The following is a 24,984-nucleotide window of genomic DNA, read 5'->3' on the forward strand; positions in this document are numbered from 1 at the left end:
ATGTTCACACCTGCTGCTGTGAGTGCCATCCTATCCTACATTCTATTACCTGGCCTAACACACACCAATTCCAGTTTATTACTCTTTTGACTGCTCTTTCTGGCATCACTGCTCTGCCTTTCAGTGAGCTTGTTGGGATTCTTCCCAGAGACATTGCCCACATCACTGTGGATGAGGCCTGCAGACACTACCTTGCCTTCAAGCGAGATGGTTCTCTCTATGGCAGATATCCCCTCTCCACTGAGTCTGATGGAATTGAGCACTGTGCCACCAGTCAATGCAGACAGCTCTCAGTCGATGAAGCTCAAACTCGTCAGTTAGCATTTTGTCTCCCATATTTTATGATGCTGGACAATATTCATACAGTGAAGGGATGGGATGCCATTGTGCAGTATGCCAACAATAACTGGGGCAATGGCTCCCATGACATTGTTACAAACCCCAGCAACATGAGATCCATTGTTGCCCTGCCTCATACAGCTATTGCCTGACCATTCCTCTAGTACGTTGACAGCCCTGCACAGGTCTGTATTACTGATGAAGTTGTCGAACTCAGTTTTTCCGGTACGTTCAAAATTTCACTGTTTCTATCTTGATTCTGATTCATGGACATCAGACAGGTGACCCAGTCTGCCAGATGCATAACTCCTCCACTGCAAGCAGCCTCATTGGTACTTATGGTGAAGTTGATATCAAAGTCGACCAAGGCTTCACCACTGATGCTTTGTACACCATCACTGGTATGCTTTCTGGTCTCCCTTTCGGTGGTTCCTTTATTGATCCGGCATCCAGCTGCTTCAACTATTGGTGATTCCAACACACTCACTGCCAAAATTGGCATTCCAGAGGTAGCTGAGGTCACTGATGCCCTGACTATCTCTACCAAGGTTATGGATACCACTTTGAACATGTAAATTATACTGTCTTCGAGACCACAGCACAAATGCTAAGGCAAACTGTTAGCTTCGACGTGTCCTACAATGATGTGAGCAAAGTCACCCTCAAGATGACTGCTCCAAAGGGCAACTTTTGCTCCACTATGGTTAGTGATTGTCCACCCCAGTAGTTGTGGTTACCCGACTGCCCTCATCTTAGGTGATGACCAAGACTTGCACCATCCAAGCAACTGGAAACATCTGTTACCTCACAAGCAGCTGGATTTGGTTCAACTATGACAACCAGATTGATGGTCACTACAAATGTTTGTACATTTCTACCACTGTTTACGGGGTCTGACACATGATTTCAGGGGCTGTTAGCATTGAGATGGTCCTCATGAAGCAAGATGACTGCTCCAGCTTTGCTGAGTTCAAAGGCTCTATGCGTACAAACACTTGTGCCATCTACGAGGGCAATTGCACTTTAACGTATCAATGATTCCAAAATCTGACCTTTAAGAATTCAGCTTTATATAGGCTTTCTATGCCTTTTTTCATTTCAGGCATTGATATGTATTGTATTATTCAATCTTCTTCTAGCTCGTATATTGGCTCATATACTAATACCTTTACTGTTCACAATATATGGGCTTTTCCTGTGTCGTTATAGGATGCAGGCTTTACATCGGGACCGAAAGCTCAGGCTTCTGGGAAGTGAATTGCCAAGCAAACTCATGAACATCCTTTACACGAAAAACTTAGATGAATTTTGGGCCAGTCGCACTGATCGTCAACCACTGCATCAGGATAATAGGTGACGCTTTTTCGAAGATGTTTAGTATCCAACCTGAGGTCGACAGCCAACTAAATTTGAACACTCATTGGGTCCTATTCAATCAGAGTGTGTCGTTATATTTATCTGTACATGATATCTAAAGCTATGGGGAAGATGTGTTTCATCGAAAAGCCTGAAAAACAGCTTAACTGGTGCCATACCCTTTTTCTATGCAGCTATCAAGAACTCGTAGATGGTCCATTCTCTATGACCATTGTGGCAGAAAAACCTGCAGTACTGGATGATATATCATCCATACCAATCTTTCCCAGGGTGGTATTTGTGAACATAGAAATGGAGTTGCTTGTCATAATCCAATGACATCCAGTTATTCAATGTGTTTGAACAGACTTCGCTCGTTTTTGAACTGGAGAGAAAAGACAGTTGTGAGGAGTATGTCACAGCTATCATGCTCCTCCCAGTACCAGGAGAAATAGCACAGCTGTGGGAGAGATTTATATTGCAGTACTACACCTGCCAAGAACTATGTCTGTGAATAGGAGGGTGTTGCATCTGGAGAATACTTCAGAGACAAAGGTTCTGGTCAGGAAGGGAGGAAGTAGAGCTCATGCAAGTTGAGTAGCTCGGATGTCAAGTGATCATTGTTCTCAGCCCAGATGAGGATGGGATTGGGGTGGTGCTCACACCATCAACACAGCCAAAAGAGCAGAAGGAGAAAGGGTGGGGATTTGTAGAGATGGATGAAGCATGCATGCATGACTAGAATGGGTTTTGCGGTGAAAACAACATATGTGCATTGCTTCAGCTGCAAGTCACATATGTCATCGAGATGAGTGCGCTCATCAATCTTGTTGAGATAAGCAGTAATTCTCCAGCTGCTCACCCGGATATAGCAGGGAACTCTCGCAAACAGGTGAGGGTCATCGTTGTTTGTCTACCTATTTATCTACATGCCGTGTACACTAATAGAAGCAATATGATGTAATAAGGAAAGCTGAGGAGGAGAACAGATGAACGGTGCTTCCTACTGAAGATCCCGATGTCAACTGCACCATGATGCATGACACTTGACATTCCAACACACCCCCACAAGTTTGTGCATCAATCCCAAGAAAAGAAAAGAGAAAAATGAGAGGAGAAAACATACAATGTACACCCCCGGAAGGTGAACACCATGGTGGGAAAGAGTAACCTAGAAAGTGACATCAGAGTCACTCTCATAAGCCAACCTGGCGAAGTCCACCACCACAGTCTTCCCCTTTTTTTGACTTTCACCACTTCGCCTTCTCCTCACAATCTGCCTTCAGATGCCTGGCCTTATCGCAGAAAAAGCAAGTGAGCTTGACTTGACTGTTTCCCTTCAGGCCCCTGGATGCCTTGCCACCGCGAAAGGCGACTGCCGCAACTTCATCATCATCACCTATCCCATCCTTATCCTTCTCTGAATGTTCAGGAGCAAGCAACGCTTGGTGTGTCTCTTCATTCAGCAAGCGAATAATCACATTCGAGAGTGTGAGCTGGTCAGGTGGGGTCGTGTCAAAGTTGATAATGATGTTTTCATAGGAAGGGGGGAGTCCCATGGTGAGTGCAAGGATTAAGTCTTGGTCGCTGACATCGATACTGGCTAGTTCCATCGCCTTCACCATTCGCCTGATCTTCCCAACCCAAGCCTCCATACCCTGGCCCTCAAGCATCTTCGCCATCAAGAACTTCCTTCACAAGGACAAGCTCATTGCAAAGCCCTGTGCACAATGCACAGTCTGCAAGTTCCCCCAGATCTCCTGTGGGTCCTTTGAGTCCATGTGTGCCAGCTGCCTGACATCCACCCTCAAAATCTTCTCAGCCCTCGCCTCTGCCCTCTTCTGCTTATCACATGCCTTCAACTTCACCGTGACCTCTGCCAAGATCTCCGACTCTGACTTTCCATCTTCATCAACCTTGATCTCGACAATGTTAGTCCAGAGCTTCTGACACATGAGCTTGGCCTCCATCATCACTCGCCATTCCACAAGGTTTCTGACCGATAACTTGGGAAAACGCGCACCAAACAACTCGTCTGACATTTTGCTCTATAGGTGATCTCGACGTGGCAAACAATGAATGTGGAGGGCAAAAAATGAACAACTGGACTGCCTCATGGACCAGAAAAGTGAACAGCCAGACCGTCTCGTGGACCAGCAAAGCAAACGACTAGACCATCTCATGGTCTAGCAAGTGACAAAGGTGATCTTGACACCAGTGCCGGGGTAGCGGTGTAGCAATAGTCTCGAGAGTCAGCACAGAGAATGAGAGCGACAAGGACTGTGGATTATGCTGCCTGTTTGTGTTGAGATAAGCGGTAATTCTCCAGCCGCTCACCTGGATATAGCAGGGAACCCTTGCAAACAGGTGAGGGTCATCGTTGTTCATCTACCTATTTATCTACATGCTGTGTACACTAATAGAAGCAATATGATGTAATAAGGAAAGCTGAGGAGGAGAACAGATGAACGGTGCTTCCTACTGAAGATCCCGACGTCAACTGCACCATGATGCACGACACTTGACATTCCAACAAATCTTCCAGTCATAGATCAGTGTCTGCAAAACAGAGTGCCATGAACTTGCCACTCAGGTTGACAGGATGGAAGGACATATTGATGGAAAGAATGTTGTGAACGTCCAGTCAAAATTCAGCAGCTCAATTCTTCATTGATACGCTGTCTACGCGTTCACACCTAGATTTTGCGATTTTATAACAATACTGTTGCAGGTCTATCCTATACTAGTCGTATATCAAGGGCTATAGTTGAGACTTCAGACTGATAGTCAAGTTAGCATGCTACTAGTCGAGTCAGGACTTAGGAATGATACCACTAGTGGGTCAGCCCTACCAGCCGACCGGACTAGCACCTCCAAAGCTAGTATGACTTAGTAAAATACGGTCACTAGTAAAGAATACAGCTGCTAGCACCCAAACAAGAAGTAAGAACCCACACAGATCTCGACTATTCAGTCGCTAGTGGACCGATCCTGGCATGAACGCCTAAGTCAGGATGACTAGTCACATGAGCACTTCTGAAAGGACTTAGAAATGAACCAGTAAAGGCATAACCCTTAGCCCAGATCTGGCCAGTGTGATACAGATCTCATACGATCGGCACTAGTATAGCCGGGCTGCGCCCTGATCATGATCGAGCAGTTGCTACAGGCACGGTTACCTGACTATTCATATAGCTGTGTCACCACTGGGCAAAGGGTGTGGAAACGACCCAATAGCAGAGTCCCTCGACCCGCTATCCGACAGAAAGAACAGGCTAGGCTGACTATTGTGTGATTATTCACCATAATTCGTGACTAGCCAAGATATCCTTACCAATATTACCCCTAAAGAATCTATTTATATTTATTCTGTACCTGTCTCTGTAGTATATAAGTAGTAGAAGGGGCAGCCTCGCAGGCAGGCAAGCCATCCCCACGATTGTGACCTACTAGTCCATATTCTAGTGCCCCAATTAAAAGCTTTTGTGCTTAACCTCGATGAAGTGTCTACTAGTTGCTTAGTCACCTATAGTATTGAACAAATTGAAGTGTCTTAAAGTTACTATTCTGTCTTGGAGTGACTCAGAGCGTTTCGAAGTTAGTTAAAGTATTTTCTCAGAGTTAAAGTATTTGTTCTTAGGCCAAGAGTGCCACTAGTCGAGCCTAGGGTGCCGCTAGTCAAGTGTAGACCGCTTGTGAGACCCAGTATTTGGCCCAGAGTGCCACTAGTTTTGAAGTATCAGAGTTAGACCGAGCGCAGTTGCTCAACACAAGTCACTATTCATCCAATCATGTCTTAAAACCCTGCTAGTGCAAGTATTACCTCTTGTGTAGCTCACTAGTATCAAATATATGTCTCTAAACAACCTTTCCTTGATTTGTTGAAGTCTGCAGAGTGCTTCTATCATACTCGAAACACCTGAACTCAATAATATTGGTGATTAGTGTAGAGTAGTAGAGGGTTTTGGTGTTGTGGTGTTCATATCCATTCACTAGCCTTTTGTCACTCGCCGTTACCAAGCACATCATCGTGACCTGTGCAAGTCAGTCATCATTTGTTCATTGAATGAACAGGTGCTTACCCATCCAACGCTACTGCCATGCTCGCCACTTAAGCTTCAGCTCAGTAAATATTGCATCTTTTGATGACCACTGGCAGCACCTGTGCACGTGTGCAATATCCCAGATTGTCAAGGCCAGCCAGATCCAATCTTCTGTTGCTATCCTCCGAGTACGTGATTGTGTCACTGACTATTGTACTTACTGGCTGATAGCGAGTTTAGTCATGACCTTGAATTTTAAAATGGGAGTGTTAAATACCATTTTGGCATTTGCCTCATCGGACAGTTCCTGGAAGATGGGAGAGTGAATATATGTGGGATGATGAAATTGATATATGCAGCAAGATATAACTGACCATGAATGAGCTGAATACTAATTTCCAAAGATAGAGGCAGTGAAGTCGCATGAGCACGTCATAGACAAACTACACCTGTAGGCTAGTACAAGGAGGACAAGTGAACAGGAACAACTACTGTATTGCTTGAAGAGTCTCCATTGTTAGCAAAAAAGCGAAAAGCCATCGAGCAGAAAACCTGGAAGGACCTTCAAAGGAGTCAGCTGTCAGAGGAATCACACCATAAGATACCTACATGAAGGTGAATCAAAATTGCTTGGCATTCTCTGGCATTTACAGCTGGGATGGATGCATGGTGGGTTTTATAATTTCCATACATGGTTTAATGAAATGAAGATGAGAAAACTATTACTCCTCCAGCAGAAGTCACCAGTCAGCATGCAAAAAAGTGTGATCTGGTCCGATATATTTGCATCTATTTGACCTTATGGCTCCCCTCACTTCTCTCAGGCCCCCAGAAGCTCCCACCAAACTTTGTCTGACAAAAATCCGAAAATCTGTCCTCAAATATGCGACTTTTGGGGCTCAAAATATGCTAACTCAGACAAAGTCACTTCTTTGGGCCTCCCAGGCCAGAGTGCCATCTGGAACTGACCATCTGATTCTGCTGTATTCACCAGCACTGAGGTCCGTTTTTACCTGTATTTGACATGACTACAAATTTTCGTTGGAATTTGCTTGGAAAATATTGTGGAGAGGAGTCCAAAATCCAAATCAAGACTGATATTGGCTCAGATGTCAGGGCAATGGCATCAGTGCCAGCCCAAAATATGTTAACATCCGGACAAAGTTCGACACTGTTTGGTGATGTTTGGACCCAAAATATGCTAAAATCTGGACAAAGTTTGGTGGGAGCATCTGGGGGCCTCTTCTCTCTTACCAACGCCAACCTAGGTATGCCATCCATTGTTCCACTTGCTTTTGTCCTTATCCTTCGACACAGGTAGACGAAAATGAATTGTCTTTCATTCATTTCTATGGCAGGCTTATGTAATGTGTGATAACCAGGCAACAACAACTCCAAGCTATTCTGCAGGGCAGATTAGGTCAGAGACCTAATCAGCACCACACTACCAAGACTACTCGTCAAGCAGGCCATTACCTTGCCTTTAGCCTGAATATGGTTGTGATGGTACCCCTGTTAGGCCAAGAGGAAATCAGAGCCACCATTGTAGAGTTCCAGTGCTGGGTACCGGCGTGATGGTGCGAGAATGGTACATTTTCTCAGTGTCAGTCTCTGATTATGTGTACAGTAAGCAAAGCAAAGACACATGAAGATCTCAAGTCAGTGTGACCACTCCCAGGCAAATATCATCCGGTCTTGTTCATACCATGAAGCCAATTATCAAGGGTTCTTGTTGCACTGTATTGGGGGAAGACATTCAAAACAGTATGTCCAACTCTTATTCTCATATCTTCCACCTAACACAACACCCCTAGAAAACGTGTCTGTGCTACTCTGACAAGATGCCACTAGTTCACAAACAAGGAACCAAATAGTGTCACTACAGCAGCGTTAACTTTGTAGATGCTACTAATGCAACTCTCGATTATGACCAAACAGCGGTCTATCATACCTCTGATGTTGCTAAGCCTTGAACTTTGCAATACACCTAAATGCTTCTCATCAAGGAATATTGGCTATGTTTCTCAGATACCAGTGCTTCACTGAAACATTGCAGTAGATCTCTCCCATCAACACACTTGAAGTACATCTTCTAGTCTCCCCTCCATGAGCATTGTTTTCTCATTTTGCATATAGTGAACCCTACAAACTGAGGAGCTTTGCTGCTGATGGCAGCAATTGAGGAGACAAATGAGTAATGATGTTTGGGGTAAAGGCATAGTCTCTTTCCCACCTTCTGTCACAATCTGCTTACCATTTGCTGCAGATATATCACTCAATGATAGAGGGAATCGTTGTTGGACTGTGGCACCAACACATTCTCCTCCCAAAGAACCCTCGCTTCCTCCACTGAAGAGGACTCATGATGGAGAAACACGTCCTGCCAACACAACGCTGCCATATTTTGGGAGAGCGGGATGACTGGGAACGCAAGATCCAATATTGGCGGATGTATTATGATAGCGGAGGAATCCTTGTCCTGGGAAGAATTCTGATGAGACAATCAGTGCTACTGTTTTTGTGCGACGATGATATCATGTGAGAGCACTTGATGCCCTTGAAGCTGACCTCATGACAATGCGGGTTTCCTGGTAGAGAATGGTTCATTGTTTCTTTGTTATTGCTCACTGTATCCTCTGATGATCAATAAAGGAAGTATTATACTCTCGAAGTTCTTGGCCTCAAAGGCTGCTCAATTGCTTTTGCACAAATTATTGATGATCAAACTGAGTCTTTCGATAATTCCTCCCAAGATGTTTTGTCATGACAGTCACTAGATCGTCATTTTTAGTGGCATCTATTTTCCTGCGCTCAAGGTATGCTTGCCTGCCGTCATTTGCCTTTAGTTTCTGATCAAGTATGCAGGAGGTCTCATTGACTTGCTTACCTAGGACGATGACATTGAGACAGGATTTTTGCTCACATCCCAAAGATATACCTCAAACCTGATGCCATGGTTCATTGTATATGACAGCACAGAACCAGTGTAGGGCACATATATTGTGAGTACTCAAGTGCTCTATCTATGATATGAGATCATTTTGACATTTATCATGGAGATTCAGCCATGCGTTTGATGTTTGTATGTTCTTTCTCGATAATATTATCGTTACCTTTGAGCGTCTATCTTTCGGCAACATGGCTGATGGTGACATGATTAGTCGTCTTCTAGGCCACATGGTTTTGGTGTTTTCTGGTTCCCATGAGGGCAGCATAGTAGCCTTGGTAGGGTCTGCGATCTAGCATCGCATTGAGCTTCTCCTGCAATCTGATGACACCGAGGTCTACATAGGGAATGTTGGCTAGATCAGATGATATGATAGGTTCTCTACCACTGTAGGCTCATTGATTTGGGACAGAAACAGTCGATTCCTCTGGGCAGCAGAGTGAATGGCTTTAGGGAGATCCACATGTATCCTTTCCATTTCCTGCTCATAGTCTAGTGAATCTTTATGGAGGTCCATCCCTGCTCATGGTTGAATGAGGCTACAGCACAATGAAAGCAGGACAAACACACATATTCAACATGTCATACAAACTAGACACTTCTCCCCCAATGAATGGCCCCACAAATTACCACATACGAAGCTGATGCCACTAGATAAGGTTCTTGAAATCTCCATCACACAAAATCATGACTTTGGCACTGCCTACGCTTATTTCTGCCACGGCTGGAGGAAATCCACCACCTCCAGATATAGTGAAGAAGTGGACCAGAAGAGTCAACAAAATATGATTGTTGATAGCTTGATCAGGGGGTCCATAGCTGCATCCCCTCAGTGCACCTGAGATCTGTATACAAATTGTCCTCTGATTTGCAGGTATGACCTCGCTTCCAAAAATTTCAAGAGCATTCTCTCTGGCTCTTGCAAAGTTAAAGAATCACTGAAGAGCTCAGAATGAAACAGCTTCTCTTCTTCTTGGGCAATCCTAACATGAGTGGTGTGATACTTGACATGACAAAGGCTGGACAGGTTCTGAAGGATCTTAAGATGTTATAAAAACTGATGGACACTGCGTTAGCAAGAATCGACATGCTGGAATATCATCCAGAGTGCCCACATGAATCACTGTGGCAATCAAATGTCATAAGGTCCAACCAACAGGCAATGGCTACTAGTGAGTTAGTCGCAGGCACGAAGCTGATCGGCTCAGATTCCGAAAGGCGATTACAATTACAGCTGCTTAGAAATGACATAGGATATGATGAAGGCAGACTAACTCTCAAATTAAAGGCACCATGGCATTGTTACATGGAACTACAAATGCTGAAAGTGGGTCACTGGGACTTGGATTTGATTTCGAAGGACAGTACATGTAAACGCTGTACAGGACATCTATGAAAACGTCCGAGCAACCCAAATACCGAGAGGTGTCGTAAGTTGTTCCATTACTGTTGAGTGTCACCAGTTTATCTAATTGTGTCGCTCACTTAGGACTCTGATGGTAGCCAAAGCAGCCCCCCGGAAACCTCTCCAGGGGGACCCAAAACATCGATTTATGATACTGAGTCTGGTAGGACAGCTTGAGAGAGTGAGTGAGCGAGCAATGTGGCTCTTCTCCACACTGCACAGTCTTACCAGGAACTGATCGAGAGACACTTGCAAGAACCTGGTCTTCAAGCAAGTGTCAGGCTAAGATCACTGCAAGGATCTCAGTCCTTTGAACGGCACTATGAAGAGGATCCTGGTCCCCTGGGTGACTTGATCTGGCATTCTGGTGCCAATCTCTGTTCTGTCCTTGCCATGATTAAATTTGTGTAAAACAAGTTTTAAACCCATTTTATTGATAAGATAGGTAATGAAAAGAAGCCAAGCCAATAGAAAATGGAGGAGAAACACAAACAGGGCTGGGGGATAAGCCCTAATATCTGGACTGTCGTGTTCTTGGCAACTCACCCATATGGATATTGACAGGGTCACAAATCCACTCAAGTTCCTCTCAGCATCTGCTCCTCCAGTCATAAGGCTCTGGTGCCATAGTCTACCCCAAAGTCTTGTTCTTTGTTCTGATGGCTGGCACCAGCCCACATGCACGGATGGGCCATGGGGTCCATTGACAAGCCCAGTGGCAATAAAATGAACCTCATATATTGTAGTTAAGGCTATCTTCTCTGAATCACATATTGTCCTCCCTTCCAACAATATCGATGGTGTGGCTACATTTTTTGCCAGCTCTGCACATGTTGTGCCTAGTATGCTGGTTAATCGTTGGCAGCGTCCAGGCGTTCACACAATGTATTTATCGCATCCTCATCTCCACATTCTATATTTTTCTCATAACTGAACATCCAGGGTCTTGGGCAGAAGCCTATTCACTTGCGAATGAGACTGTCCAACAGTTGACACTGGATGAAAAGCTAGGGTTGGTTATTGGAGTAGGGAAATTTGGCAGTATGTTTTAATTCAGTTTTCATCATTCTTTGGAGGTTCCTCTTTTGATATTGAATTTGTAGGTCAGTGTGTAGGAAATATTATACCCCCCCAGCTGTTCCATAATGCTATCATTGATGACCCTTACTATCCCACCTATATGTTTTAATGATGGTCCTGCTGGTCTGTGGCTCGTCAAGGAGGTCACCGGATTCCCAACAGGTATTAACACTGCAAGTATGTTTAGCCATCATCTGATGTGAGCAAGAGGCATGGCACTCACCGAAGAATTCAGAGGCAAGGGTGTTCAGTAAGAATAAGGTTCCCACATTTTTTCCAATGCTTATTTACGAGCAGCAGCATCTTTCTTGGTCCAGCTATGGATATTGTGAGAACAAACATCTTTTCGTCGTGTTCTAAGCACTTATGACTTGCGAGAATTTAGATGAGAAATCCCAAAGCTGGACAAGGATGGGAGAGGTGATATACCCTGCTGTTACATTGCAAATGCTGTGTGTCCTGATAAAATGTTGTCCCGATTTCTAGCGCCGGCCCTGACCCTTACCTGAGTGGGGAATTTGCATACGAAACGATAGTCGGCATCCAGAGCATGGGTGTTCAGGCCTGCACCAAGCATTTCATAGCCAATAATCAGGAGCATTCAAGGTATGAGTGATAGAATTTTCGCATCAGTTTTCCCATGACATTTTTTTTCTCAGGCATGTCATTCTTTTTTTTTGCTATGACTTCCTATGAACACAAAGTTTAGGTATGGTCTAAGTGCAGATGTAGATGACAGGAGACTCCATGAAATATATTGGTGGCCTTTCATGAGGAGTATCGACATACGTGCCTCGGTCTATTATTTCACATGTTCGTGAGCAGGAAACATTTTCCAGGCTGATGTCGCTTCCATCATGTGTGCATACAATCAGTTGAACCAAACATTGTCTTGTCATAATGAGGTGCTTATCGGCTCAAATGGGCTGTTAAGACAAGGTGGATTCTGAGGTAAGTGCCTAAACCATCCAGAGCGTTTCCTGTGGCCTCAAGCATAGCATCACAGGTTATGTTGTATCAGATTGGGGTGCTATGCATGACTACACCAGCAATAATGCAAATGCCGGGTTAGACATGGAACAACCAGGAGACTACCTCAAGATAGGTAATTATTAATATGCTTGCACTGTTAACCTGGGATACCTTCTCAACTCATAGTTTACTTGCACATTAGGTGGCGGCATGTACAGCAATGGAGGCCTGAAAAGTGCTGTGAACAACGGAAGTGTTTCCGTCACTGTGAGCTTTTGCCTCTCAAATCCAATAAGTCTGTATTAACTAAATTTTTTGCTGTTAGAGACTCAATGAAATGGTCATCCGAGTACTCACCCCCTTCCTTCACCTCAGCCAGGATTCCATGAGTTGTTGAAATCACTTGTTCCTGTCTTAGACTCAGATCTCCTGAGCCCAGGACTACCCAGACATCAATTTCAATGCTCAAGAACCTGACGGGTCTGGCAGCTTGAACCTGGGCATCTCAGTTTGGTCAGAAGCTCACACTGCTCTGACATGAGAAATCGGGGCTGCTTCTGCCATCTTGCTCAAAAACAACCAAACTACTACAACTGGTATGTTTAGGCTGTGCATCAGTAAGTTCACACTCATGTGGTTTGCATGGCATGCATGGCTGGTATACGAGATTTCGGGCCATGCACAGCCATGCATTGTTATACCCTATGAATTGTCATCATGTGAGCCATGCTATTATACAGAAATTACATGGCTACATAGTAACAATAAATCTCTCACCTTTCTTTTGCCTTGATAGATTCAAATCCATGTTCATGTCGCTGGAGCAATAGTCTGTTGCTCGGAAGATAATGGTAATGTATGACATCATTCTTTGTCCCAAAACGGTCTATGGTCTGTGCATGGCAATTGCTGGATCACATGCATGTTGAACTTGCGAAAATTTTCCTTTTGCATCTTGTCTTTTCTCTTCCTTGACATTTGTTCTCTCCTATGGTTCGGTTTCCCTCCATCCACAATTGGCCATGTTATGTGGCTTTACTCCTGTATATCATGGTTGCATAAGTTCTTTGAATGCTAGCATATAGGATTGGTGACTGACTTAAATGTGGTGCACGACACTCTCTCTCACTGGACTCCAACACATCCATTAATTTACACAAGGTGCCTCATCACGGTTCTTCATTTAACACTTTAACTGCTGGTCTGTATGTAACCTCTCAGGTGAATGTCGTGATTGGAAAGAGGGGCTGGCAATGGTGGTTTGCATTATTGGTGGTGGCTTGGGGTGAGTCTCCATCATATATCTGGTCTTCCTTTGCTCAATTCCTCATTCCCAGGATGCTTGTACATGATCAATAAGCCTTGATGTGATCCAGAAGGCTGTGGGGTCATTCTAACGGTTTTATGTGAGTGGTTCTAAAAGATTCACTATTTTTCTGTTAATCAAGTTCACTACAGTGTATTGGCTGTGCATGTTGGTGGATGAGGTAGCAAGGTATCACAATGGTTACTTCGTAAAGTCTGTTGTATCGTATATACTGTTTGAATGCAAATATTTCCATTCTAATTTGTCTGATATAAACTTTTTGTGGAACAGTATAACAGTGTGGATGGAGTGGGGCATAACTGCATGGCTGCGTACAGTTATTTACCGGTCATTGGAATGCCGAAAAATATTTTTTATCCCATCTACCACACATCGTCTTTTTCCTCAAATAAAGTAGCCACAAAATTTTTAATATTCCTCAGTGATGTCTATACAAAGTATGAAGTGGATCAAATCATCTATTATTGAGATATTCGTAATTTATGGTGTTTCATTGACTGGTAAATGACCATGTGACAAACCCCTGCCAAATTTGTGTCACTGTTCGATTTTTCATGGGGTCAGCAGTAGCACTAAAATCCCCCAAAAATCACTAAAAATCCATAGCATCTATGTCTCCAATTATACAACAGTTTCAGGCAGCGGAATTGGCGAGAAGGAGGCTAAATCAACTGTTTCAGTGACTGATAGTGTTGCAATGACCTGTCAATAACTGTATAATCCGCCATATGGTGTCGCAGTATACGTTGAAGCGGACATAGATGGTTACGCAAGGTCGTGAGTTGCTTGCGAATCGGCCAGGTGTGGACATGAATTGGCGTGTTTATTGATACGAGAAGTATCTAAATAGTAAATCAGTATGAGGAACAAGGAGACCACTTACTGGGCTCAATTCTGAAGGCTCAGGGGCTCGCTCGATGGCTCAGTGCTCATGGTGTAAGGCAAGAAAGGTAAAAATCAAATTTCCATGTCAATCAGATACAAATGTGGAAGAGGGGGTAGCCGCACATGTTCTCTCGTGTCGCCAGAGCCTGTAATTGATAGATTCGTGTATGTAGATATATTCTATAACAAAATGTGTCAGAAGAAAGCAAATACCTAGCTCAGTTACCTCGACCGCAAGCAAGACTAAACCACCCAGGATACATGCAACTACGGCATAGGAAGAGGTGCTGCCCCGCTCAGCATACAAACGGTGGCCCATGCCGTCGTTTCTCGATTCCCAGCATGCTCCAAGGTGATGTCATCCGCCATTGGTGTTGGTCTTCACGTTGGATGGGGTAGGGAGGGGATTGATGATGAAACTCAAAGAAAGGAAATCAGAAATGGAAAATGAAGACAAAACAAACCAATATATCTATACAACATCCATACAACCAGTACCAATCTTTCCGCCAGTGTTTGAAACAGCTCTTTTGTTGGTGAGGTGAGCTACCTCAACGTTGGTGTCTTGGTCTTGAGCATTGATGCCCAAAGGCAGAAGTATGAGGAATGCGTGCTCGTTGATCCCAGAGCTACACAGTGATGCGTTGAAGAAAATATGAATCTGTAAAGGAGAATGGCAGCAAAACGGAGTACATGATGGTGGAAGGAAGGAAAGACATGTATCGAACCAAAAAAGGAAGTATGAGTCAGCTGGCCTGAGATGTCCAGTCTACGAGTGCGGCAACTCATACTACCACAACGGGGGTGCATGGATTTACGTAGGTACCTTATAGAGCCATGCGCATGTATAACCGTATGGCTTGCATGATTTACATGGTGCCATGCGTGCCATACGGATGTTAACTTACTGATGTGTCATGTGCTACCATATGTTGATGTGTTGATTCTGTGTGGAGGGTCCATTTCGGGGGTGACCGTAAGAGGCCTTCCCGTGGCGCAAGAAAGGATCAAGACAATCGCTATAGTTGGCCAGGATGCCAAGATGCCAAATCTGAACTGTAATGACTCGGGGGAGTGTAACGATGGGATGATGAGCATTGGGTGTGTGCCTATACATAGAAATGGTTTCTCATCTAAAACGTGTTGAAAGCTGGGGCTCTGGTACCAACTCGTTGCAATACATTGTCCCGCCAATCGATGCCATTACCGATTTCGTTGGCAGTTCGGCAACGATAAATTCGTCTTTGTCCAATGATTTATCTGCTGGTCCTGCCGCTGCGAAAGGGAAGGATCTAGCCATTGTATTTGTAAATGCGTCAGTTCCATTTTCTCGTATGGTGGGATTGTCGTTCATCTCCGGTTGACTGACATAGAATGAGTGGTGAACTCCAGGGTTATGAGAATGTGGCGGGCAATATGGGTGATAGGAATGATTTGGACCTCTGGTACAAAGGTGGCAGTCTCGTAAGTTCAGAGGCGGTAATCTTGGGCTTGTTCTAATTACGCTCTTGATCCTAAGGTTAAAGCTGTTGCCGCTGTTTGTAACAACACCGTTGTGGTTGTGCATTCGGTTGGACCGGTCTATACGGACTGGAGTACGCATGTTAACATATCGGCAGTGATATATGCTGGTGCTCCCGGTGAACAGACCGGACCCAGTATTGTTGATATTATTTGGGGAGCCATCAATCCTAGCGGACGGCTCCCCTTCTCCATTGCATATGTGAACAATAACAGATTCTTCTTTTTGTAAGGCACTGATTCGTGTATTTTGATAGGACGAAGACGCATATGGCACCGAAATTGTATACGACATTCTCGGCTCTCCCACCGTATGTCCATGTCCCTTGTCCTTTTCATTTTTGTGCAACTCATGACTGTCTTCTTTAGATTACTTACACCGAGAAGCTGCTCCTCGATTACCGTTACATGGATCAACAGGGAATTACGCCTCAGTTCAAATTTGGCTTTGGTTTGTCGTTCACGACCTTTTCATACTCGTCTCTTTCCATTACTTCCTCTGGAAGTTCCAAAGTGATATCATTCAATATTGCCAACACCGGGGCTTTTGACGGGACCGAGATTCCCCAGATGTACCTCGGTTTTCCCGATGGTGCCGGAGAACCTCAGAAAGTGCTAAGGGGCTTCGATGAAGTTGTTCTAGCGGTTGGAGAAACAAGTACCGTTAGCATGACCATCTCCCAGAAGGAAATGAGGTGAGGTGTCATTATATCGAGATGTTTCATTGTTAACTGTATCATTTAGTATATGGGATGTTCTGAGTCAATCATGGGTGAAACCCTCGGGTACTTTTACAGTGTATGTTGGAGCCTCCATCAAAGACATTCGTTTAACAGGGTCATTTTGACATGAATGTTTCCGTGATTTGGATCTGGGATCTCTCTTCCGTATTCTATTCGTTCTAAATAGTGGAAACCGTTTTATATTCTTGCTGAAAAAAAGCCATTTGTATAGCTGTCATCTTTTCATACTCGCCTGTAATGCTTCCGGTGACTCTGAGAAGATTTTAGGCTATTACATATGCCTACGATTTAGATGACCCCACTCTCACACATCCTTGCATTACAAACGCATCTGTTTAATTCTGCTACTCTCCGTGACGTGGTTCGAGATTGTACTGTTGCGAATGATCTTCATACTTCTTTGGCAGCTGCAGTCGGAGGCGATATCCACTTCGTCCGCGGATGTAAAAATGCGCAATCTTGTTTCATTTGAATGTATTGGCGCGCAACTTGTATCTCCGTTGGGGGGGTGTTCACTCCCGCAGACCGTCCGTGCTGGGGACAACGGGGACACAAGACTGTAGAGGAGTCGTCAACCTCGAATGCGTAATTCTCACAGTCGAAAGAACTAGACTGAATCCCTCCCAATATCCTTTCTCAGGACAACAATCACCGGATCGTTGCGTTTTCCTGCGCTCAAAGTATGCTTTCCTGTGATCATTCACCTTGCGTTTTTGATCAAGTACTGTCGAGTTTATTAGTTGGGACTCAAAGGACAAGCCCGCGACGCTGGCGTAAAGCTATAGATCAGTTGCTTGTGTGAGATTTATATTCAAAGAAATGAACCTATATTCTTGTCCCGTCAACTGAAAGATCAAGCATACATTGAACGAAGATTCTTCTTGCATACACGAAACGTCATTTCGATCACAAAATATTTGCCGTGTATGCTTCATGGCGTACCTACTACCATCCCACGATCTGACATTTCAACACAAAAACCTAGGTCCTGAATAAGCGAAATCTATCCGCAAAGAAGTCGGAGAACAAAATAATCAACATTTTCGCCCAGAGTACCGGTGAGCTGACTCGCGGGATTGAACCACGGGTGGCCCTATTTCCGCAAAAGTTGCGCAAAACCGTAGTTTCCACATGTGTTGGGATGGAAATGACAGACAACGCATGATAATATCACAAGGTCACAAAGAATGATTTTGTTTCCTGCGGTGCGCACTGCGAGCTTGGGTGGGGATCTCACAAAAAGAACACAATCAAATCGACAATCATCCGACTGGGACTCGAACCCAGATAACGATAACGAGTATGATAAGACCACAATGTCACGAAGGATTAAGTGGATGGTGATTTGCAGTTTCATTTATGGCGATGCTCATTGCGGAAAGAAGCTGAAAGAAAAGTAGAGAGGGAGTGAGCCTAGTAGTCACCTCGGCGAAGCATGGGTTACATGGAATCGAGCTCAGACTCGTGCAAGGAAGAAAACATTCCCTCAAAGATATAACCCTTCCAGAGGGATTCAAACCCTACTTTCACACATAACAGACCCAGTACGTCATGAAGGACATATTATGACTACAACTGGACAACCGTAATCTTCCCCAACCCCGACCCGAGGGCTATTCTCCCGAGTTCTTCATCATAATCCAATGTGGTCCAGTTATTCAGCGGATTCGAGAATACCTCACGAACACGGGGTTGAGCAGTGGGGTTGAGCGGGCCGGGGAATACGGCAGCCATGAGCGTCTCGTGGTGTTCTTCATCCGGGAAGGTCATCTCACGATAGGGGCGTATCCATATAGCAGTCCCACATTTCCCGAGTATGACGCCTGTGCATCGAAGCACACCGCGTCGAGATGATATCTTGCTGGTGAGTATTGGGGGGAAGGAAGAGAGGGAATAGAGTTCGAACGAGTCAACATCTGGTATCCAGGGGTTGTCGCTCTCGGAGCGGATGAGGATCGAGGTGGGGGTTGCACTGGCGCTGTCAATCCAGCCGAATGAGTGGGAGGCAGTGGGAGAGTGTGTTTGTCCATGGAGAAAGGGCGGGGTAGTGTACAGGTTGATGGAGCATGCGCATATGATGAGAATGGTTTGTGCGGTGAAGATGATTTGGATGCAGTGATCGTACTGTTATTCGAGATGAATTAGCAAGAATTAGATCAGTTGGCAAATGATTACCTGCATGTCTCCTCCTTCATCGAGGTAGGCTCGCTCATCCGTCTTCCAATTGTAGATCAGTGTCGTAGAGATGTGGTCGCTGAGGGCTATGATATCACCAGTGAGGGTGACAGGGTGAAGGTCGCTGTCAAAAGAGTGGATTTCACGCAGCTTTCCACCGTCGTCCAGATGCAGGAGCACGATTCTCTGTGATCTACACAAGTTAGCGATGTGTCATCAGAACAACAAACACTCACCCATCCAACGCCACAGCCATACTCGCCTCAGACTCTGTATCCGTGTTCAGCTTCAACCCAGTAAACAGTGCACCTCTCAGTGACCACTCGGAACACTTGCACCCAAGCGCAATATCCCAGATCGTAAGCACCGACCAGATCCCTTTCGATACGGTCAGTAACCACTTGTGCTGTCGTCCTGGTATGAATTTGATTTCCCATATGGGCGACCCGGTGAAACTTGTCTCGCTCGATGGCATCAGAGGAGAGTCTGCGAGCCATCGAGATGCGAGATGGCAGGCGTGGCACGTGCGTTGCTCAAGATCTGTGTCATCGATTGGAGCGGGGTAGTCATTGGAGAGGATATCGTGTTTGAATGCGTTTGTCCAGACGATGTGCAATCTTGTGAGTGCGTTGAATCGTTTACACACCTGTGGTCTCAGTAAGTAAGTTGACCAGTATTGGATAGTCTCACCTGGCGGAAAACCAAGATATCTGGGACGGAGAGAAAAGCAAGGGTGTAGATCAGCACATCGTCAGGCAAGTTGAAGAGCATGTTGTTCATGGATGTTCACGTCGAAGGTAGCTGTGGGATCACGGGCCGAGTAAACCGGTGACTAAGCCATTCCCATGGCATCCCCGCAGTCCGGATACACCTGCTGAGAATTTTCGACGCTGCTCCCCTGCTTCACCACTTTCAAGAAGGAACAGCGACATCGTGGGCATCCTCTTTACTATTTAGACCACCACCCCACCATCATGTTAGTAACCCTTTCTCGCAACTTTCCAAAAAGTGGACTCATGCTTGACTCTGCCACATACCGTTTCCCATGAGATTGGCCCGAACCAATGAGCCTGAAGGGAAAGCAGGGATTGGAATTTGGCCGCGTTTCAGACATATCGACTTTCTCATTCTTGGTGGACTCTTGTTCTCCTTTCGAGGACCTTCACACGGAGAAGGAGAACTAACCAAGAACCGACAAGTATATGCATCTCCATACATAATAATTATTTCGCTGCGACCGAGTCCTTGCTACCCCGAGTCCGCCAGTCGCATCTGATGACTCTCACAAAATTGGACATATACATGAATTGTCGTCGAATTAATTGGTTGCTATCCAGTACACGTTGATATCATTCCACCACCTATGACGTGTGGCCCGTAGATGTTGCGCGAAGACGAATAAGTACTGCGCAACTTCTGTTCTTGTTACCCGCAATGAACTTGCTCAGGCCAGAAGAAACTGAGAGCAAAAAAATAAAATGTAGGGTCACCAAGATATCTAAGCGACGTCGGATTCGAGAGAAGATGCTCCTTTGTGTAAATCTGATTAGTCTCAGCCAAAAGCAGGGTCATGACTGCGGCAAGGACCATGGCATCATTCTCGCCAATGCTGCAACGGCAAGCCATTCCCTATTACTCTGTTCCTTTGACAGATGTGAAAGGTATCAGTGCTTTTTCAGACTTGATGCGTCCTGAAAGTGATCTTGAAGGGTTGACCCTACTGAAACAGCGTCCCACTTCGACGACCTCGAGGTGTTAGGAAATCGCCTGTTTGATGTGTCTTACGACCTCAACCACTATTTCCGACGAGTCGGAAGCAGCTAACATTACGAACGAGCTCGGCTGCCGGGACTCGCAGAAAGTCAGACTCCCACTGACGTACCGGGTACACTGTAACAAGTGCGCGCCTGATCCGACAAAAATTGATCCGCCAAAATTCATAGCAACCAGATTATTAGAATCAGCGGCAGTGTTGTAGATCTAGATCTAAGCATCGAAACACGGATATTGATATGAGAGAATTATGCAGTGTGGTCTTATTCTACAAGTAGCGCCAGGAGAATTGGGACTCGGGATAGCATAAAGCTACACGACAAGTGGAGTCCAAGTACAAAATACTTGAATGATGAAGAGACGAACCCAGCCGATGAAAAATAGATGTTGGGACTGGTCATTGGCATGAATAAAGAGTGGAAATCCTGAACGTATAAAGGTAATTCACACATAGGTACTATGCACTCGGCGTCCGTTTGGCCAAGTCTGCGACTTCGAGTCCAGATTCTCAGGAGCCAGACACATCATTGCTGCTGGAATCACCGCCCGATGGATGTGGTGACCCTACAACACTGGATCCAGGACATGTTGCCGCCATGGTTGATACTAAAGCAAGCATGGATCCATTGGAGATGGGGAGGCGGTCCTTCCGAGAAATGGATGTAAGCCAGCAGGCGATTTGTCTAGCTGTAAGTTGTTCAGATCTCCTGGGAAACAGTCGGTAATGAAAGATGAGACACTGATCCTACCTACATTTATGTGACAAAACGAGTCGAGTAAGCTGTTAGAACAAACTTTGACATGTGTCAACAGGGTATACTTATGTTGCCCCACGATGTGCCATTTTGGAGCGAATGCACGCAGAACATGCCCGTCTCGAACAAGGACATGTTCACTATCAGTGTCACCATCCCCTGCCAGAAGGGCTACACAACATCAGGCAAAGATAAACGCTGGAGCTGTACACTCACAAACGTGTGCTGTCGCATGGGGAGGAACTTTCATTGTGGGTCCACGTTCTCAGAGTCAGTGGGATGGCCAGGGGCATGACGTGACATGGCAGTCCACTGCCCGGTCCGCGGGTAGGCCTAACCTTCCCGCTATATCACCGGTACCACTTCGAAGATATTGTTACTGTCTCACATCCAGGAGAACAAATCTATCGATGTTCCTGAATATATACAGCATCCTGCTTGATGGACAACGCCGGGCTGAGATGAACCACCCCTTGAATGTCCATGTGGGTCCTTGTTTGAGCTTTACATCAACCGTTTATTACCTTTCCAGGTCATGGTGTATGTTGGGTGTATGTGTTCTTCCAGCTTCGTGATTTGCGGACTAGCATCGTGTTCTCAGACCTCATTCTTCCCTTCACCCCCACAATGGATCACTGTCTCCAATGCTGTCTAAATATTGCATTTTCTCCTTTTTTGTTGCTTTGGCGTTAAGCTAGGTAGAACGGGGCGCTTTATAACTGTGAGTCCAATGATCTCAGTACTTGTTAAAAAGTAGATTTTTATGTAGTAACGATGCTTTACCTCCGTACCATCGAATGGTATTCCTCTATGTGCACTACGCATGTTTATTAGTGTCCAAAGTGCACCTGTATGTGGAGCATATTGTATCGCTGTCCCGCATATTGTGTCGATAAGGGAGGACAACCGTCACTTTTTAAAGGTGCAAAATCTCTGTGTCAAAATTGCATCAGAAAATAATGATTCTGGCACTCGGTAAGACATCCCCTGCCGCCGATACCCATACCTTCTTACCGTTCCACTTCAGAGCAATCTCCTCTTTCTTCCTGTTTCATGATCTCTCGCGGCTTTTTACATCTCTGACACTCTATGTCTGTATTCGGTTCTCTGTCTCTCTTCAAGTCTGGATCTCTTTGCTGTCACTGCTTCCTTCGCGTATCTCTTTATGGTTAATGACTACCAGCCCTCCTGGAAATGCTCGATTCTGTAATGGCAAGTAAATTTTATCATCGCAGATCACCTCTCATTTATAAATAAAATGATAGACTCGTCACACTGAACGTCACTCTCTACATTTCTTAGGCATTTTCGCCAGCCAACTACCCTGAAGATATCTTCAATCTAAATTCCCGACACTATAGAATCGCACACCTCACTGCTACCCCTTAATGGTCTGTAAATGACGCATCATTTGCCTTGGCTCTTAGCTGCTGGTGTAAACCTGATCCTTGCTGCTTAATCTAACATCGTATGTCAACTAAGCTATTACGTAGAAGGTGTAGAATACCGTTTGCCACTAGATTCTAGACCCTTTTTAGTACACTAATCTTGTTGAAAGACACGTATAATTATAATAATTCTTTTCCGTGCACTGCTCAAAGATGATGTCGGTAGTCTCGGGCCCCAAAGCACTGTGAACGTTCATTTTGTAATGAGCTACAACTCGAGCGATCTACACAACCAGCACTATTTTTAGACCCGATCGCTCGAACGTTTCAGTTCCTCCCGTATTCAGTTCTTAATGACAACATTACATGTCTGCATTTTGACTAGAAATTAAACCTATCTCTTCGTCAAAGTTCACTAAGGTACTATAAGCGAGGTCCGAGTGTCGCTGGTCGCGCATGAGATCAAGTTGCCACATTGAAAACGGACTGGCGAGAGCGGTGATTTGGAGCTTCGACGGAGCGGGAGTGACAAAAAAGATAGGTCCCTTAGCCTATTGGCAGTCAGATTTTGCTCAGCTTTCGCTACTGGCTGTTCTACTGGCTCCGCCGCTCTTCATCAAAATTGAATCTTACCATCACAATGACATGCGATGTGCTTAGTCTTTTTACCAAATTAGGAACGAGAGCGCCCTGTTCACACATCAGCACTGATCCTCTCACGTCGAAGCGCTACACACCATTGACAGCTTCCTTCATCCACAGAAAAACCGCGCTGTTAAGGATTAAACACCCACTGTTTATTTCATCGCGATGAGAAAAACGAAGCTGGTCTGTAGGTCCGAAGAAAATTTCTGCCACCTACCATCATATAACCCAATGACCAATATGGACAAAGTACCACTGTATTTGTGGGGTAGATAGCACACCGCTCGTAACAAAATGACTCATCGACGCCGTGACATCGTGAAGCAACCTTCATAGCCGGGAACAGCATCAGGGCTCAAAGTGCCACGCCACCTTCCCGCCAAATTACCGTCAGCATTCCCGATAAGGTACCCCCGATAAAGCCACTTTCCTCGATTGCCATCAACCTAGATAAGGTATAGGTAAATGTTAGCGAATTTGACAAGACCTTGGCAACATACGTAGTCCTTAGAGAGACTGATGAAGCTGTCACATGGGCGAACCCTGCCGACAAGATTGAATTCTCCCCATGTTGAATGTCCCTGGGCAACGATATCAATATGGGGTAAATAATAGGGTTCATTGACTGTACCTCGCCTGTTATGATGACTCTGTCACAGACGAGTCTCTGTTCCTCTGGCTGAAGGCGATGTGCTCTCTGGTAATAAAGAGGCTCGTTTCTACAGGGTTCGCGAACTTCAAGTCCATCGTGATCCTCTTTGATATGAATTCCGGTTGGAAATGGGTCATGTAATGAAAGTACCACTAAAACCGAAGCAGGAACCCGACTGATACCCGAGCGAGAGGACGTGACCGACTGCTAGAAAGCCATAGCTTTGTCTGTGGTACCCTAAGCCCTTTCTGATCCTGTCCGAGTCTGAGATAAGGAGGTTCGATAAGAGATCGAGCGAGATGATACAAAAAGGTGTTGCTTTTGATCGCGAATCCTTCGACCGGGACTCAAACCCAGGTGAGCAACGCAGGATAATACCACATCATCACGACACAGTGGTTGGATTTAGGGTTGCGCAATGTATAAAAAGGAGGTTTTGGAAAAAAATTGCAATTGCAATTGCGACGGGTCGAGTCGTGTGGTTTTAGCACGGGATAAGTAAAATATCGTATCAAAACACTGCCCTCAGTGTCGCTACAAAACCGTAACTTACCTACCTGAAGGTTTCATGCAGAGTACTAGTTTTTTTGTATCAATGATACCAAAGATATTTTACTGGCCGACAATCCTCCGACCGGGACTCGAACCCAGAAAAGCAGCGCAGAACACACGATAACACCACAACGCCACGAAGATTTACGTGAAGACTGGTTTTGCAGTTTTATTTATAGCGGAAACAAGCCGCCTTTAAGTAACTGCTCAGCTGGCCAATCAGAACACACGATAGAGATCGTATTTTCACTAGGCTATTTGCCTTTCAAATTTTCGGTCACTTGCACGAAGAATGGGTACGCAGAATCAAGCTTAGGCTCATGCGCAAGGAAGAAAAAGATTACAATAAAATTTAACCCTTCCAAACGGATCCGAACCCTAGTTTTGTTAGCGTATCCAGCACGTCATGAAGGACACGTATTTTGA

The 24,984-nt window shown here is 45.1% G+C and overlaps 4 protein-coding genes across 4 annotated transcripts; 3 read left to right on the forward strand and 1 right to left on the reverse strand.

Moving 5' to 3' along the window:
• Positions 1-1,377, forward strand: EV420DRAFT_1648391 (uncharacterized protein; the record flags this gene model as incomplete). Its single annotated transcript, XM_060478153.1, has 9 exons — positions 1-18; positions 75-312; positions 367-461; positions 504-564; positions 621-740; positions 793-910; positions 964-1,042; positions 1,096-1,201; positions 1,250-1,377. 9 exons carry the CDS (start codon positions 1-3, stop codon positions 1,375-1,377), a joined length of 963 nt encoding a protein of 320 aa, XP_060325581.1.
• A 9,510-nt stretch (positions 1,378-10,887) lies between these two features.
• Positions 10,888-12,901, forward strand: EV420DRAFT_1484309 (glycoside hydrolase superfamily; the record flags this gene model as incomplete). Its single annotated transcript, XM_060470058.1, has 12 exons — positions 10,888-10,975; positions 11,033-11,131; positions 11,194-11,197; positions 11,226-11,347; positions 11,556-11,622; positions 11,657-11,776; positions 11,880-11,983; positions 12,076-12,121; positions 12,220-12,275; positions 12,345-12,409; positions 12,749-12,759; positions 12,883-12,901. The coding sequence occupies 12 exons, from the start codon at positions 10,888-10,890 to the stop codon at positions 12,899-12,901; spliced, it is 801 nt and encodes a 266-aa protein (XP_060325582.1).
• Positions 12,902-15,264: 2,363 nt separating this feature from the next.
• Positions 15,265-16,722, forward strand: EV420DRAFT_1717437 (glycosyl hydrolase family 3 C-terminal domain-containing protein; the record flags this gene model as incomplete). Its single annotated transcript, XM_060479716.1, has 7 exons — positions 15,265-15,455; positions 15,505-15,669; positions 15,728-15,818; positions 15,874-16,077; positions 16,133-16,186; positions 16,245-16,570; positions 16,620-16,722. 7 exons carry the CDS (start codon positions 15,265-15,267, stop codon positions 16,720-16,722), a joined length of 1,134 nt encoding a protein of 377 aa, XP_060325583.1.
• A 1,465-nt stretch (positions 16,723-18,187) lies between these two features.
• EV420DRAFT_1276985 (uncharacterized protein) lies at positions 18,188-19,564 on the reverse strand (the record flags this gene model as incomplete). The annotated part of the gene is made up of 4 exons (XM_060467993.1): positions 18,188-18,742; positions 18,794-18,986; positions 19,030-19,439; positions 19,484-19,564. The coding sequence occupies 4 exons, from the start codon at positions 19,562-19,564 to the stop codon at positions 18,188-18,190; spliced, it is 1,239 nt and encodes a 412-aa protein (XP_060325584.1).
• Positions 19,565-24,984: the final 5,420 nt, after the last annotated feature.

Source organism: Desarmillaria tabescens, assembly GCF_030435595.1.
Source record: "Desarmillaria tabescens strain CCBAS 213 chromosome Unknown EV420scaffold_49, whole genome shotgun sequence".
Lineage (NCBI taxonomy): Eukaryota > Fungi > Basidiomycota > Agaricomycetes > Agaricales > Physalacriaceae > Desarmillaria > Desarmillaria tabescens.